The sequence below is a fragment of the Cydia strobilella genome, chromosome 21 (genome assembly GCF_947568885.1).
Source record: "Cydia strobilella chromosome 21, ilCydStro3.1, whole genome shotgun sequence".
NCBI classification, from domain to species: Eukaryota; Metazoa; Arthropoda; class Insecta; order Lepidoptera; family Tortricidae; genus Cydia; species Cydia strobilella.
Genome location: NC_086061.1, coordinates 10,705,697 through 10,721,487, shown reverse-complemented (window position 1 = coordinate 10,721,487; position 15,791 = coordinate 10,705,697). Strand labels below are relative to the sequence as shown.

At 38.9% G+C, this 15,791-nt stretch overlaps 1 protein-coding gene across 2 annotated transcripts; it reads right to left on the bottom strand.

Annotated features, from left to right (window-relative positions):
- Window positions 1-1,221: 1,221 nt before the first annotated feature.
- LOC134750973 (gastrula zinc finger protein XlCGF46.1-like) lies at window positions 1,222-14,321 on the bottom strand. Of its 2 annotated transcripts, none has more exons than XM_063686271.1 (6): window positions 14,062-14,321; window positions 13,270-13,399; window positions 11,300-11,365; window positions 8,175-8,231; window positions 7,739-7,804; window positions 1,222-3,286 (listed from the first exon to the last, which is right to left on the bottom strand). In XM_063686271.1, the coding sequence occupies exons 1-6, from the start codon at window positions 14,188-14,190 to the stop codon at window positions 2,334-2,336; spliced, it is 1,401 nt and encodes a 466-aa protein (XP_063542341.1). In that variant the 5' UTR covers window positions 14,191-14,321; the 3' UTR covers window positions 1,222-2,333. The 2 variants fall into 2 exon arrangements, with proteins under 2 accessions (XP_063542341.1, XP_063542342.1); XM_063686272.1 differs by lacking the exon at window positions 1,222-3,286 and adding an exon at window positions 6,358-7,308 and having other exon boundaries at window positions 14,062-14,317.
- Between the last annotated feature and the right edge of the window lie 1,470 nt (window positions 14,322-15,791).

Below are 15,791 nucleotides of genomic sequence, written 5' to 3'. Positions count from 1 at the left end.
GCGCTTTCTCTGCTACTCCTACTGAAAGATACATAAGACTATCCCGTTCGATCATTCCTCCCCACCCCTCATGACCGATCCAGTTATACTAGATTCATGATTGAACTAGAACACAAATGTGAAAATAAGGCTCATTTTTTGTAAAATACAAAACAGTTTATAGTTAATGATATAAGACAGGTTTACCTAGTTTAGGGCTCGGACAATATTCCTAGGCTGTCTAACATTAGAATACTCCTAAAAATGTAATTCTACTATGTAATAAGCTGCATTTTTGATACACAAATAAATAATTTTCATTTCAAATAAGGCTTCTATCATAAAATATATGGGACCGAGATCTCACCCGTGCCACTCGCTTAGCACGTTTTCCTCGCTACCAAGATTTAGATTTATTTATTTCATAAGCGAAATTTAATAAACTTTAATGTAATAGAAACAGAGTACATTCTATTTTAAAAAAAACAGGTTAATTGTTTTGACAATCTAGAGCCGCATAAGGTACGGAGTTATCCATATTAGATTTAATTTAATTTTAATCAATTTATTTGGGAAACATACAGCACATAATAATACCACTTAGTTAATACAAAATTCCTTTGCTCCGAAAAAAAAAAGTACAATTATTAGGTAGGTATTTTAAATTTAACAGTAACATTGAGGGCTATCGTTTTTTTGCTCACCAGTTGGCGCCTCTGTTGATAGTGGTCCAAAAGACTAAAGTAGACTAAAGAACAGCTGTGTCTTCTTCTTCTTCTTCTTTTAAAATTATGGCTTCAGCCCAGTGGGACTATTTCGCCAGTATCAAGGTATTGAGAGGTTTACAAACGACAAAAATTGTACGGTTGTACAAGACAGTGTACGGTGATTTGTTAGCTCTTGTAAATCGATAGCTAGTCTTTACAAGAAGCACGTGGACTACCGGCCGTTGACTCCAAGATGGTGGTTAAACGCGCTTCAAAATTAATTCTCCATTCACTGCACACTACCACATTAGTTTACTGTATAATAAGCTATCGATATTACACTTTAAACAATATTAATAAGCAAAAAACAAAGTAATTAATCACGATGCTAACTATCAAGATGGCGCTCGAACCGGAAGTCCAACAGCTGTGTCAGTCATTGAAGTGACAAGTGACATTTGACATTTCGAACTATGGAAAAGACCACCATCTACACTAGCGCCCCTAGCGGCGAATTCATAAGCGTTAGCCCTCATTCCACAAGCACGATTAAAAATATAACAAGCATAATTTAGAATTTGGAAAATAACAAGCACAATTTTCAATTTAGAATTTGAAATATCAAATAGGTACGTATACGTATAGATGTCAGATTCGAAGCACAAATTCGCTTTAAACTAAACAAATCGAATACAATCAGTCGCTGCTTGCCAGTAACTAAAGAGTTCCAAGTAGCGGCGTCTCGGTCTCACGATAAGGAACTTCTTTGGCGGTCTAATTAATTTTATATGTCTAAGTAAGTAATCATTTATAGTCAGATTGTGTAAGTTAGTTTACAGATGTTATAATAGTAAGTGTCACAATCAACCGTTTTACAGTTTAAAATGTACCGGGACATTAGCAGAATCTACCTTGCTAAACTTAGCGAGGAGCAGAAGCCATGAACAGGAAAAAAAAAACATTCCTAAAATACATATAGAGTTGCAGATGTTATTTTAAACGTCAAACTTCGATGAAATTATGACGTATAAATAACACTGGCACTGCGTGTGCTGTCAAAATCTCTGCAAACTTTTCTTCAATTAAATTTTTCAGGTAGTATGGCTCCATCGATACTGTCGATGATTTCGCCAACGTCAAAGTGGGATCCACGTGGGATTGAATTAATATTTCTTGATTAAAACATATAGGCCATCGGCCATAGCCAGTGTACGGTAAACAATAAAATTATGGGCCTCTAGGGCTCTAGCCAGACACGGTTGGAGGTAGAAATACCAAATGCTCTTAGAGCACGACGTTGTTCGGTGGTTGTTGTAGTTGTCTCGTAAAACCGATAGCTGGATTTTACGAGAAGCACGTGGACTACCGGCCGTTGACTCCAAAATGGTGGTTAAACACGCTTTGAGATTAATTCTCCATTCACTGCACACTACCACATTAGATTACTATATAATAAAGCTATCGATATTACACATTAAACAATATTAATGAGCAAAAAACAAAGGAAATAATCACGAGGCTACTATCAAGATGGCGTTCGAACCGGAAGTCCCTGACTTTTCTTGGTCTAACTAGTAATAACGTAACCACATAAATAAACTGAAAATTAAATAATTGTCACAGGTACAAAATAAATATAAAAACTATTCAATGTATCTTTTGGTGCTTTTGTAATTGGTCCTTTCGTCTACACCTGTAGTCGCAATGACTGCACTCGTAATTCTTGTTAAGTTTCTCACCTGTGTGAACCCTTTGGTGATCCATTAGTCGTCGTTTCTGGATACATTTGTAATCGCAGTGGCTACATTGATAAGGTTTTGTCTTAGTGTGCAGTAACTGATGACGTCGTAAGTTCGCACTATTTTTACATTTGAAATCACAATCTTTACATTTAAACGGCTTTTCGTCGGTATGCGTCTTCTGGTGTGTTTGCAGGCTCTCTTTGCGACTGCATTTGTAATCGCATTGGTTACATTTAAAAGGTTTCGCCTCAGTATGTTTCATCTGGTGACGTCGTAAGTTACTTTTATCCCTACACTTGTAGTCGCAGTAGCTACATGTGTATGGCTTTTCACCTGTGTGCATCAACTGATGACGTCTTAGTTCTTGTTTCCGACTGCATTTATAGTCACAATCGCTACAGCTGTAAGGCTTTTCATCGGCGTGTATCTTTTCATGTTCCTTTAAATGACCTCTATGTTGAGTTTTGTAACTGCAGTGACGGCAGCTCCAAAGTTTTTCGGCAGCGTGTCTCTTCAAATGAGTTCGCAACCTTTTTTTCTCAGGCGTTGTATACTCACATTCGGCACACATGAAATTCGTAACACCATGTTCGCTTTTCTTGTGCTCCAATAAAAGAAATTTCGTTTGGAATGTAAAACTACAAAAATCACAAGGAAGTTTGGAAATTAAATAAGTCTGTTGCTTGTGGTTATTTAAATTAGACTTGTTTGGGAAACTTTTGCTGCAGTGTTCACAGGCGTATGATTTCTTTTCAGGGTGAATAGTTATATTTTCCTCATCGCTGCGGAGTCGCTCGAGCTTCACTGGACGAATGTCTGCGGGCTGCTCTCTGGCGTGGGCAGGCACGGAGTCGGAAGCTGAAAACAAGGACACATTAACTGGGGTTTTGGGTACTGCGTCGGTGGTCAGTGTGGACCGACCCTTAGCAAGTGAGTGAGTGTTGTGTGCGAACCGACATTTGACAAACGCAATACGGAGGGTAGAGCCATCCTCGCACCGGTAACGTCGCCGGCACCGCCGACGCCGCCTGTCGTGAGCGGCCATGCGAGTCGGGCTTTGGCCCGCAGTACACGGCGCGCCCTCGACCAGTGAAGACGTGTCGTTGCTCCGTGAAGACGGTCCTTGTAAATTGGACCGAAACATGTCGAGTTATTCGACTCATTTAATACGTGAGTGACCCGTTTTAAAATAATTTAATAGGGACACATTAAGACATAACTGTAAAAAGCCGATAACAAGTATATATGATGACTAGCGACCAGCCCCAGCTTAGCACAGGTTACATAAAACCTTAACAAATTAAACAACCTTCCTCAAGAATCACTATAAAATCCGTTCAGTAGTTTTTGGGTTTATCGCGAACACAGACAGACGCGGCGGGGGGACTTTGTTTTTTAATATGTAGTGATATATATATTTGTCTACAGAAATACTTAAGTACTCTAAAAACAAATTAAATTATTTTCTATGAAAATATTTTAATTTGTGTTTTTTCAAGTAGACACACTACTCAGTTACTAGGCAGTCTATTACAGTTTAATACTTAAGTAAACTAATACCAAGTGCTAAAACTAAAAAAGCCTTAATTTTTTAAATATGACAACTATATACATAATTATTTCACGGTCAAACATGACAGACATGACCTCGGTCTCTTTAAGGCCGTTCCATCGGTTTGCCGCTGTAACTGTCACATTTCGCAAGAAAGAACGGTAAAGAGCATGCGCGCCAAGTGTCAATTTTGATCGAATTTTGTCGATTTTTATTTATTTTAAAAACGTTACCTTACAATATCGAAATTCGAAAGTTATGTAATTACTATTTAAGTTAAGATTGTATTTTCTTCTTTTTTAGTTTATAGTATCCCATAATAAATAACCGAGTAAGGTTGGATTAAAAGTCCGAGTTAGAGGTTACTTTGGGAATTAATTGTATCGAGTGAAGTGTCATAATTCGTGTATCGGAAGCTATGATATTAAAGATAATATAGTCAAGAACTACATATATTTTTTCCACGTCTACGAATATCAACGCCTCTTAGAAAAATATGATCATATAAGGAGATTTTTCACCTTCTGTCTCAGGGAACCGCCTTAAAGCAAGAGTGAATAGGCTGTTACTGAACCGGTGAGCTCCATCTTACGGCCCGGCCACGACACCGCGCGGCGAGCGGCGGCCATAGGTGGGAACGAAAGGTCGTATCGATGTGTCTCACTCCAACCTATGGCCGCCGCTCGCCTCTGCCGCCGCCGCGCGATGTCGTGGCCGGGCCGTTAGGCCCTGTCTTCACTTTCCATCAGGTGTGACTATAGGGCCAATCGCCAATCAGTTTATAATAATAATAATAAAACAGCATTTTTTCTATAGTTTTACCGTTTAACAGAGGCGGTTGTTAAGAAGTTATTATGGTCAGCTACAGACTGGTTGAAGACTTGGCTGCATGCTCCTGATTTTTATTGTAAAGTAAGTAAAAAATTAATTATTTGTGTGAAAAATTAACTAGATTTAGTCCCGAAAGTTAGTTACCTACCAAAGAGAATATATAGGATAGAGGGGTACTGTTATAGTAAATGTTATAAAAATGCCGTGGGTCCACACTGACATTTGATTCTTATAAAATTTAGGATAAAGAGACCAGATTTAGTCAGCATGCGTATTGTGGTGATAAGAAAAATATAGGTTTTTTGCCGCCCTACTTACTGACATGAATAGCAAGAAAGACTGTAGAGTTTGTGCTAACTTTAGTAAGGTTGCTTTTAAAGGAGCACTTCGTCCTACAGACGGCAAGTTATTGCTAAAAATCATACATGGAAATAAAACAAATATACTGTACGAATTTGCGTATATTCTCGTAAGTCTAAATGTACATTCAAGTATACATATTCGTTGCAATCTAATTTGAACCTTTCATGAAACAAATAAAGTAGCATTTCTATTGTTTCATTGCGTTGTAAAACAAACGAAATTCGTTCCAATTTACTTATCGATCAAGGTTCAAATTCAAAATTGGAAAACTTTATATGGTGGGTCTTACGAGGTTAGATTAACTTAATCTACATTCTAAAAGTAAACGTTATTAGATTAGATAAATTTAAAAAGTTTAATGCACACAAAACAGACAGTACAATACAGAATTGGTGTGACATCGGTTGGTGCATAGCATGCTTTTATAAATACCACCCCGCACTAGGCCTATACCGCGGGCAGTGGCGTAACTAGGGGGGGGGGGGGGCAGAGGGGGCAAGTGCCCCGGGCGCCAAGGGCGCGGCAGCAGCGGGGAAACTTTTGTCAGTCGTCAGGGGGCGCAAATTTGGTGACTGCCCCGGACGCCATATCCTCTAGCTACGCCCCTGACCGCGGGAGACCAAGGTACGTAAGTTACGTATGCATTTATGTGACAGTTGCAATATAAAGAAGAAAATATTAATTAAAAATACATTGTTTTTTGTTTGTGAAATAAATAACATTACATTACAGTTTTACAGAAACTACTTTTATAATGGACACAGGTTTAGACAATGTTATTCTTAAACTATCTAGTAGTAAGTAAGCAACTTTTCGTCACTACACACGCACACACATACCGGCAAGACACCGGGAAAAACCAATACATCAAATATCCCACACCCGACAAATGCTCTATCGCACTAGTACATTAGTTTTATCATAGTATAAACAGGGCAAAGTATGTTATCTTCATACAACGCACCGCGCGCGACTTGTATGTGTGCGCGACTTGGCCGCACGCACACTCAAACAAAATCTCGACCCGCGTTTCTCAGTGCGTCAAACTTGTTATTTAACTATACAGCAAATAAAATAATTTAAATTAGTTAAAGTGACGTCACAAAGTTTTTGACTCTCCCCTCCCCCTTGTCACAACATGTCACATATTCTTGACCCCCCCCCCCCCCCCAACGTGTGATGTAATGGGGTTGGCAACTGTCAAAGGTTTGCAAAAATGGCGCCATCATAGCTTGTCCCTTTTTCTATGAGATTTGGCTTAAAGGGCTGGCATCCAGGGCATTAAAAAAACAAAAATTTGACACAATTCTAGGGACTGACAGGGCAAGCTATGCTGGCGCCATCTGCTAATTATTTCGACCGGCCAACCCCATGAATGGCCCCTCATCTAAATATTCTGTTATACACTAAGGCTGTTCATCGGGATGTTTCGCTCTAAAGTGTACATTTAAACTATTTCTATGCGCACAATTGTACTCGCAGATCCTACATTTAAAGGGTTTTTCTCTGGTGTGTCTCCTTTGGTGACTATTTAAATCATTTTTACGTCGGCACTTATAGTCGCAATATTTACATTGGAAAGGCTTTTCCCCAGTGTGACCCATCTCATGAGTTTTCATGTTGGTTTGATCGTTGCACTTATAATCGCAGTACCTACACTCGTAAGGCTTTTCCCCAGTGTGCGTCATCATATGTCTTTTCAATACTGATTTCCGCGTGCACTTATAGACACATTTGTCACATTTGAATGGCTTTTCCCCGGTATGTATCCTGATGTGAGACTTTAAGTTGGAGTTTATTCTGGTTTTGTAATCGCAATAGCTGCATTGGAAAGGCTTCTCGCCGGTATGAGTCATTTCATGTTCTCTCAATGCATATTTGTGCTTAAAATTGTAGTGACAGAAACCACACTTATGAGTGTTGCCAGTATGCATTTTTTTAATGTGTTTTTTCAGAAGAGTTTTATTTGTAGATGTTCTTCCACAGTCATGGCATTGGTAGCGTGCAGTGGATGTCTTAGAGTTGCATGGAGGGGGCTTCTCACGTAGTTGGTGCAAGAAGCGGCCGATGCGGCAGCTGGCTGCCACCAGCTGGCGCTGGCTGAGCGGGGTCGGCGGCTCGCCAGCGTCCTCTGCTGCAATACCACATTCATTGTTGACTTTTTTGTATAGCTTCAAAGCATGAAGGGAAGTAGCAAAGAATTAATTATTTTTCACCGCACCCGTTCATGCGACCAGCTGACGCTCTTTCCACCGCGATTTTTTAAAATCCTAATAGCATCTAAACTGTCATTTGACGAAGTATCAAACGGTAGGCGGACTAAAAATATTGTTTTATTTTACATGTTTCGGTGTCTGCCATTTCTCAACCGGACAACAAACTAACGGAGTGGCAGCTGACGTGCACTAGAGTTCATTTTTCGCCCGGGAGGCTATTGGTCATTGAAATCTGTTCGTGGCTCGCGGTCTATTAGTGTTTGCACTCTGGCGGCAGAACATGGCAGTAACTCCCTATAGAGAAACCCTAAAACGAATTAAATCTCAGTGTAAAATGTGAGTACTCACCTGCATTTGATAAATCCTCCATCATCATGTTACCCGATGTCTCCGGCTTCACTAGAGGATCTTCGTCTGTAAAGAAAACCACAATTTAAAGCTGTAATGTTTGGACGACCGGTCTGGCTTAGTGGGTAGTGACCCTGCCTATGAAGCCGATGGTCCTGGGTTCGTATCCCGTTAAGGGTATTTATTTGTGTGGTGAGCACAGATATTTGTTCCTGAGTCATGGATTTCGCAGACCTGGGACACCCGCTCCACACTCGCGTTCGCGGCTTCGGGCCGCGATTCGCGCACGAGTGTGGAGCGGCCTTTAGAATTAGAAATATTTTTATTTAGTAAACATTTTCTACATATACATATATATATATATATTAAACTTATCTGTATGTGACTGTTTGTTTCCTAAATAAATTAAAAAAAAAATATTTAAACATGCACTTACCCATAACTTCCCCTGTCTCATCTTCACCAAACTCTGTTTTCTGTACGGGCTCTTCGTCTGAAGACAAAATAAAATTATATTAAATTAATTAATATCTAGGGACAATCTTACACAGATCAACCTATCCCCAAACTAAGCAAAGCTTGTACTATGGGTACTAGGCGACGACAGGTACGCAAAAAAGTTTAATTACTAATTTTGCAATTACTTTACGTGCTGTAGTCCAGTAATTAAACCTTTTTTATTGCGTTCCTCTAAATTTGTCCATGAGCATAGATAAATACATACTTAGATACTTAAAACACATCCACAACCAACATAACTTGGGAACAAATATTCGTGATAAACACAAATAATTGCCCTGACCGGGATTCGAACCCGGGACCTCCTGCTTCATAGGCAGGGTCACTACCAACTAGGCCGTCATTGCGACAATTTCTTTCACATGTCAATGCAACACGATCCCTCCGGCTTGCCAAATTTGAAATGATTGCGCTGACGCTTTCAACTAAAAGGTACCACATTGTCGCTTGTTGATAAGGTTGATTTCTAATTGAAGCTATATGGAAATAGCGCCTTACTGACAAGCGACAATAAGTACCCTTTTGATTGAAAATGGCACATATTTCATAAGTTTTAAAGAAACAGTAGGCTCACTCAACTCTGGCTCTGCATGATGCGCTGTCATTGCCAAATGAGGTTTCATGTATACTCTATACCCCGTTTTGTTTTAAATATTAGAACTTTTCTACCTTAAAAGTAGTGGTATTTAACTTTTTCACATCACCAATTCGAAAAAGGGGTTTTTCTTCCCTGCTAGGAGGGATCAAAGTGACACTTCTCTTCCCTGCTAGAGGGATCAAAGTAACACTTTTCGGTTCAAGTACACTATTTAAAAAAAATTAGCACATTATTTTTTTAGCTTAAATAATATTTTTAAACATCATAATTTCCTCATAGGTGATGTGAAAAGCAGTATGTGTCACATGGTAGCAAAATTATTTCCATCTTGGACGTAACACACTTGAATCCCTCACTACGCTCAGGATTCTACTTTAGAATCCCTCGTTACTCTCGGGATTCTTATTAAATCACATTTAGAAACGGGTCTATCGCGAATTTATTTTGTTACCTTTATTTACCGACGTTTCGACACAGGTTTAACTGGTCGTGGTCGCGGCTAACTGACGTCCCAGCAAAATGTCAAAACAGAGATCTCGAGGTCGAGGTCAGAGGTCGAGAGGTCTCGGGATTCTATTATAGAATCCTTCGCTTCGTTTAGGATTCAATGTACGCCCTCGTCGTAAATATGTCATTTTGCTCCCTTGTAACACAATCTACTATTTCTTCCGAAATGCTAGGGGTTCCTATGATCGTCGCAGTTGAATGCTCACCGCGATCCTGCGCCGCCCCTTTAAAGGCGGAGGTGGCACTCGTTGGGTTTTTAGACGGTAGTAGGATCCTCGTCCTTTACGGCCCGGCCGCGTACGACATCGCGCGGCGGCGGCGAGCGGCGGCCATAGGTGGGAACGAAAGGTCCGATCGCTGTGTCTCGCTCCAACCTATGGCCGCCGCCGCGCGTTGTAGTGGCCGGGCCGTTAGTCCGTCATACCCGTCTCGCTCCCCTCGAAACGGGATGCGTGAAGGCATTTTCCCAACGTATAAAAAAAGGGTACCTATGATATCTAATATTGTGGTACAATAATATGTAAACGACACTGATAATTCAATACATTCAGTGCAGTGGAAAAAAGTTACCACTACTTTTGAGGTTTAAAAATTTTCTAATATAAAAAAGGGACTATAGTTTGGTCGACCATTCATGTCACTGGAGAACATATTATATTCATATTATAAAAAAATGAAATAAAATGAAAATGTGAAAAATGTATGGACGCAGATTTGTTTAGCAGTTCATTAGGCTTGTTTAAAAGAACTTCTTTATTAAAATAAGGGTGAAATGTTGCAAGCAACCCGATAGTAAGTACTTGTAATTTTAATAATTTAAGTCTATTAAGTAAGTGAAAAGTATAAGTATAAGTCTTTTCTCTTTTTTATACATTTATATGCTATTGTATTAGTAGGTATACTATTGTTTTGATTATGTACAACTACTAGGTACTACAAGTTTGCACTATTTATCATTACTTTTTAATTGTACCTCGATATGTGAATTAGGAAACTATAGGTCTATAAAAAATCAATTTGTAGCTATTAGCTAAGTTGCTTATGTTTATTTTAAGACTGTTAGTTTCTCAATCAAAAAATAAAAATTAAAATTATTTCTTCGGTGTAAAATTACAGGATAGAAACCGCAGTTCTGGCATAAGAACCAGAACAAAAGTAGCAGATATCCTCACCCACATAGACATGCAAAAATGGAGGTGGGCAGGTCACACTATAAGATGCAAGACAGAGAAGTGGAGCCAAAGAGTTCTAATGTGGCACCCTACCGATGGGTCAAGAGCGCAAGGCCCTCAATTAACACGTTGGGAAGACGAAATCATACGTACAGTGGGACCACTCTGGACAAGGGTGGCAAGAGAGAGGAAATACTGGAAGGAGTTGGAGGAGGCCTTTGCCGACAGGCACACTGAACTAAGAGACTTCATATAAACACTCAAAACTACAATCACAAAACAAACATGTTCAGAAAAAAGGGCTATATAATAATAATAATATTATAATTATTATTTATTTCTTACACTAGCTTTTTCTAGGGTTCCGTACCCAAGGGTAAAAACGGGACCCTATTACTAAGAGTCCGCTGTCTGTCAGTCTGTCTGTCTGTGTCTGTTTGTCCGTCTGTCACCAGCTGATAGCTAGACAGTTGAAATTTTCACAGATGATGTATTTCTGTTGCCGCTATTACAACAAATACTAAAAAGTACGGAACCCTCGGTGCGCGAGTCCGACTCGCACTTGGCCGGTTTTTTTAGCCTCACTCTACTACTGACGCAGACATAAAAAGTTGACAACAAAATATTCATTAAAATTTACTTTTTTGCAATCTATTATTTAGTCTAAAGTCTGTAGACTGTAGAATTCATCTCAATAAATTCACTATGAAATAACAGCCATCGTATTAGATTTTTTTTTAAATATAAATAGAAAAGTATACTTACCTAACACATCAAAATCAGTATCATCTTCTACGACATCAACTGCCACCTCAATCTTCACATGCTCCTCTGGGCAAGACAAACAACATTATAATTAGGTCAATCAAATTAGATTCTTTCGACAAAATATTTCCCAGCAAGATGAAAATCGTGCACACCTGGCGGTCTAGTATAAGTTGCGTTCTCGCGCGCGAGAACGCAACTTATGCTAGACCGCCTGGGATTGCCCAAACTCTGATTACACGCATTTAGAAACAAACGAAGGTTTTAAACCATATCCAGCTTGCTAAGTAAGCGTATTACTCCATTGACGAATATAAAAGAGACAATAATTTAATTTAATGTAACACTTAAATATTTAATGTTTAGAGTAAGATTTATGCATGCAGTTTATTATTAAACTTACCAACACAAACAAATTTGTATACCTAATGCTGGTAAGACATAGTGATTCTAAGTACTTATTGTAACACCTATGTACCTATGTTTAACAAATAAAAATGTGCTGACTGATGATTTGATTGACGACTCTGATATTGAAAGGGAACGGAGAGCGTTGTCAGTTCGTGCCAATATGATTGCCCGCAGGTTTGCCAGCTGCTCGAATAACGTGAAGGTTCCGTGCATTTTGCACATCTTTCTACACATGCAGCCTGTGGGTTGAGTTTACACAAAAGGCATACAACGCTCTCCGTGTCCAATACAATGATGCCTTCAGGGAGCTGCTGCGGCTGCCGCGGTTTTGCAGCGCCTCAGGTATGTTCGCGGAGGCGCGCGTGGATTGTTTTTACGCCACCATGCGCAAGAGGGCTTGGTCAGCTGCCTGCCGCGTGCGCACCAGTGGCAGCGCCCTACTAGTGGTTGTCGCGGACCGACTTGACTCTCCATTTGTGAGACACTGGTTGTCATTGCATGCACCAGTGTCTCAAAATTGGGCGAAATAAGAGATATATTTATAATAAATAGATATATGTATCATATTAATTGATTTATCGGAGACATGTTAATGATTTTACTTTTGACATCAAATTAAATTGAAATAATAATACAATACAATAATAATATGTTTATATTTTTCTAAATCTTAAGTATATTTCTGACATGTTTCCCATAGGTCAATAGAATTTGTATTTTAATTTTAATTAATTTTAATTTTATTCTTAATTTTTTAATTTCGATTTTAATGTTTCACTGCTTTTATGAACCATGTTGCTTGAAATAAAGTATTAATAAATAATAATAAAAAACATTGATTGATTGATTGATTGGGAATTAATTCCTCAAAACGTTTTTTATAGATCTAATTTGATTGGGCTAAATGCAAAAATACATCAAATCAGTTCAAAAATATAAATGCGGCTTTTGCTACCCAAATATAAACTATTAGAAACTCTTCTTTCTCTACATTTCTATGTAAAACTAAAGAACTGGAGAAATATGTTGTATGTCATAGGGCACCCGGAAGTGCATAGGGCCTCCACAAGATCCCGCCACGCCTTTCTGTTTTCTGCAACCTTCTTGGCCTCGCTCCAGTTCAGTCCCACTGGAGAAATATATTCACTAAAAAGTTGTCTGGAATTGAAAACTGCCACCTGCTTTATTAGTTAAAACTAAATAAGTTTTTGGCAAAAATATAATTTTTGGTACAAGCTAAGTACTTTTCTTTCCACAGGCAACTAATACTTATCGAGACAATTCTAAAAACCCCAAACACAATTAGGTTGCGTTATTTTATCACCGAGTTCCTATTACCACCTCGTGTTTCCAGCATCAGATCAGCTCAATGGTACCATAATATTGCATTGTCACCCGACTTACATATGTATGCAAATTTGCAGCTTCATTGAAAACCGGAAAGTGGGTCAAATTTAACTTGCAAGACTTGACCCTTACATACATAGTTACATATTACATACATACTTACTTATATAGGTACATTGCAAGTTAATAGAAAGCTTGTAAAAAGTGCCAACCTTTTACAAATACAGCGCCCTGCAGCATCACCTGGCTGCGCTGCACTTGCAGCTTGAAGTCGCTCGCGTCTCGCAGGCGGCCCACGCACGCTGAGCAGATGCCGCACGAGCCCGCGCCGCCCAATGTGAGCTATATGTTTATGAATAAGGTTAAAAACTATTGATTATTATCGTAACAAGTTATATACAATGTACAATAGGCTTGAGTCGGTCATGAACTAAGAACTGTTAAGAATGAAATCCCGTGAACGACCGAAAGGAACTAAATCATTGTGCACGCTCTTAATCGGTCTTTAGGTCCTTTAGTTCAGTGGGATTGGAGAGCGCATGACTGAGTGAAACTGAAACGGTAAATGGATGGAACAAAACGGTTGACACTGTCCCTGGCACGAGTGTGAAAGAGATTAATGAACGACGTGACACTTCTAAGCCCTTAAAATATGAAGGAAAATCAAATATTTTTATCATATTAGATTTTTTTGTATCATGTTAAGGTGTTTTAATGTTTAATATCAACAAATCGTATCGTACAAGTTAAATTGTATTCAGTTACGAAATATTGGAAAAAATCCAATGAAAAACCTATTCCTATTCATTCCCGGCTCTCAACAACCGAACTGAACTAAAGGAACTAAAAGACCGAACTAGTTCGTTGACCGATTGACCGAGAGCGGAGCGCTCTCTGTAGTGACCGAGCAGGCACAAGCCTAATGTACAACCACTGCTTACTAGTTATTTTGCATCATATGATTGAAAACACTATGAATAATTTACAATATTTGTAATATTTACCTGTAAATCGAAGCAGTCTTTTAACATCTCAACGTAAATCTCCGTTTTGCCGAGATGTATGTACGGCGTCGTCAGGTCCTTGTCCGGAGGACACCGCAGGCAGCAGCGACACGAATGCGTCATGTCCATCACGGCGACGACTTAACTTACACCCCAATTGTTACAAATATAACAGTTAACAAATACAATGAGCTATAAAATAAAATTGTTGCAGCAGCTTCAGCAAAGCAATACGCCAATATTCCAACAAGAAATACAAGAATCAAGATCATATATATATAAATGTATACAACACATTACACATAACCTCAATATTTTGACAATGACAGAAGAACGGATGCGTTTAAAAACAGTATGAGATTTATATTTCTTTAAATATTTTGTACAAATTATTGTACCATAGTACAGCTTATTCCTTAAAAACTTTATCTTGAATTTATGCTGTGATCAAATGAGACCAAAATCATGTTCCATTTTTACGATTGATCCTTGTAAAGCGAGGTTTAGACTAGCAAGAACTTGCATGCAATTTACGTAACATTGCCGACTACTAAGGTAAACTGCATTCAAAATGTTTATCATATACCGCAATGTAATGAAAATTGCATGCAAGTTCTTGTTAGTCTAAACCTCGCTTTAGGTTAGAATGGTCCAAAAGGGCCCTCCACACTCATGCGCAAATCACGGCGCGAAGCCGCGAACGCGAGTGTGGAGTCGATTTCGCTGATTAGCGAACTAGACTCCACAATCGCGTTCGCGGCTTTGCGCCGCGATTCGCGCACGAGTGTGGAGGCCCCTAAAGAAAAAGATGTGTAATTTACGTTGAGATGTTAAAAGTGACATTTGACATTTCGAACTATGGAAAAGACCACCATCTACACTAGCGCCCTTAGCGGCGAATTCATACGCGTTAGCCCTCATTCTAGAGATTGACAGGACAAGCTAATGCTGGCGCCATCTGCTAATTTTTTCGACCGGCCAACCCCATTGTAGCACAATTACAGAATTGTAGCACTACATATATGGGCGTCGGCGTCGCCTGTGGCCTATTTAATAAAGTTACAATTTACAAGCGAAACTCTTTCTAACCCTATGTATTAGAGTGTTGGAATGTATGTACACCCTTTTTCATAAATACAGTTGTTTAGTCTGTTAATCTATGAACTCTATGATACATTATCCGTCACTGTCAAACTATACTGTTTTTTTTTAACTTGCTCTAGTATCTACTTAGTAATCTGTGCTCTCCGTCTCTTGCCGCCCACCGGTTAACACGTGTATGTAGCTTAATTATAATATAATAAAAATGTCTGTCCATGTCTGTCTCATCTGTCTTTCTCTCAATCAACCACTCCGCCGCGCTCTGCCTCTTTCCAATTTCCAATATAGAGACTTCCGCGTGTAAATTGTAACTTTATTAAATAGACAACAGGGTGTGGCAGGGGGGTTACCTGCCTTTTTAAGATTCAATTTGTCTCAAACGAACTTAATTTCGGATAGGCAATGTCATATCAGAACTTAATTCAGTGACATCGCATTACGATATTTACGATTACCTACTGATACATAAAATTCATCGGTAAACTATCGACTCGAAAATTTGGCACATAACCACACACATTAACATCGCTTCTGCTCATAAAACTGCATTAACTTTGTATGCGTGCGACTAGCAACAAATTAATAAAAGATTTAAGTTTAAATTAAGTATTTATTTGAACTTTAGAATA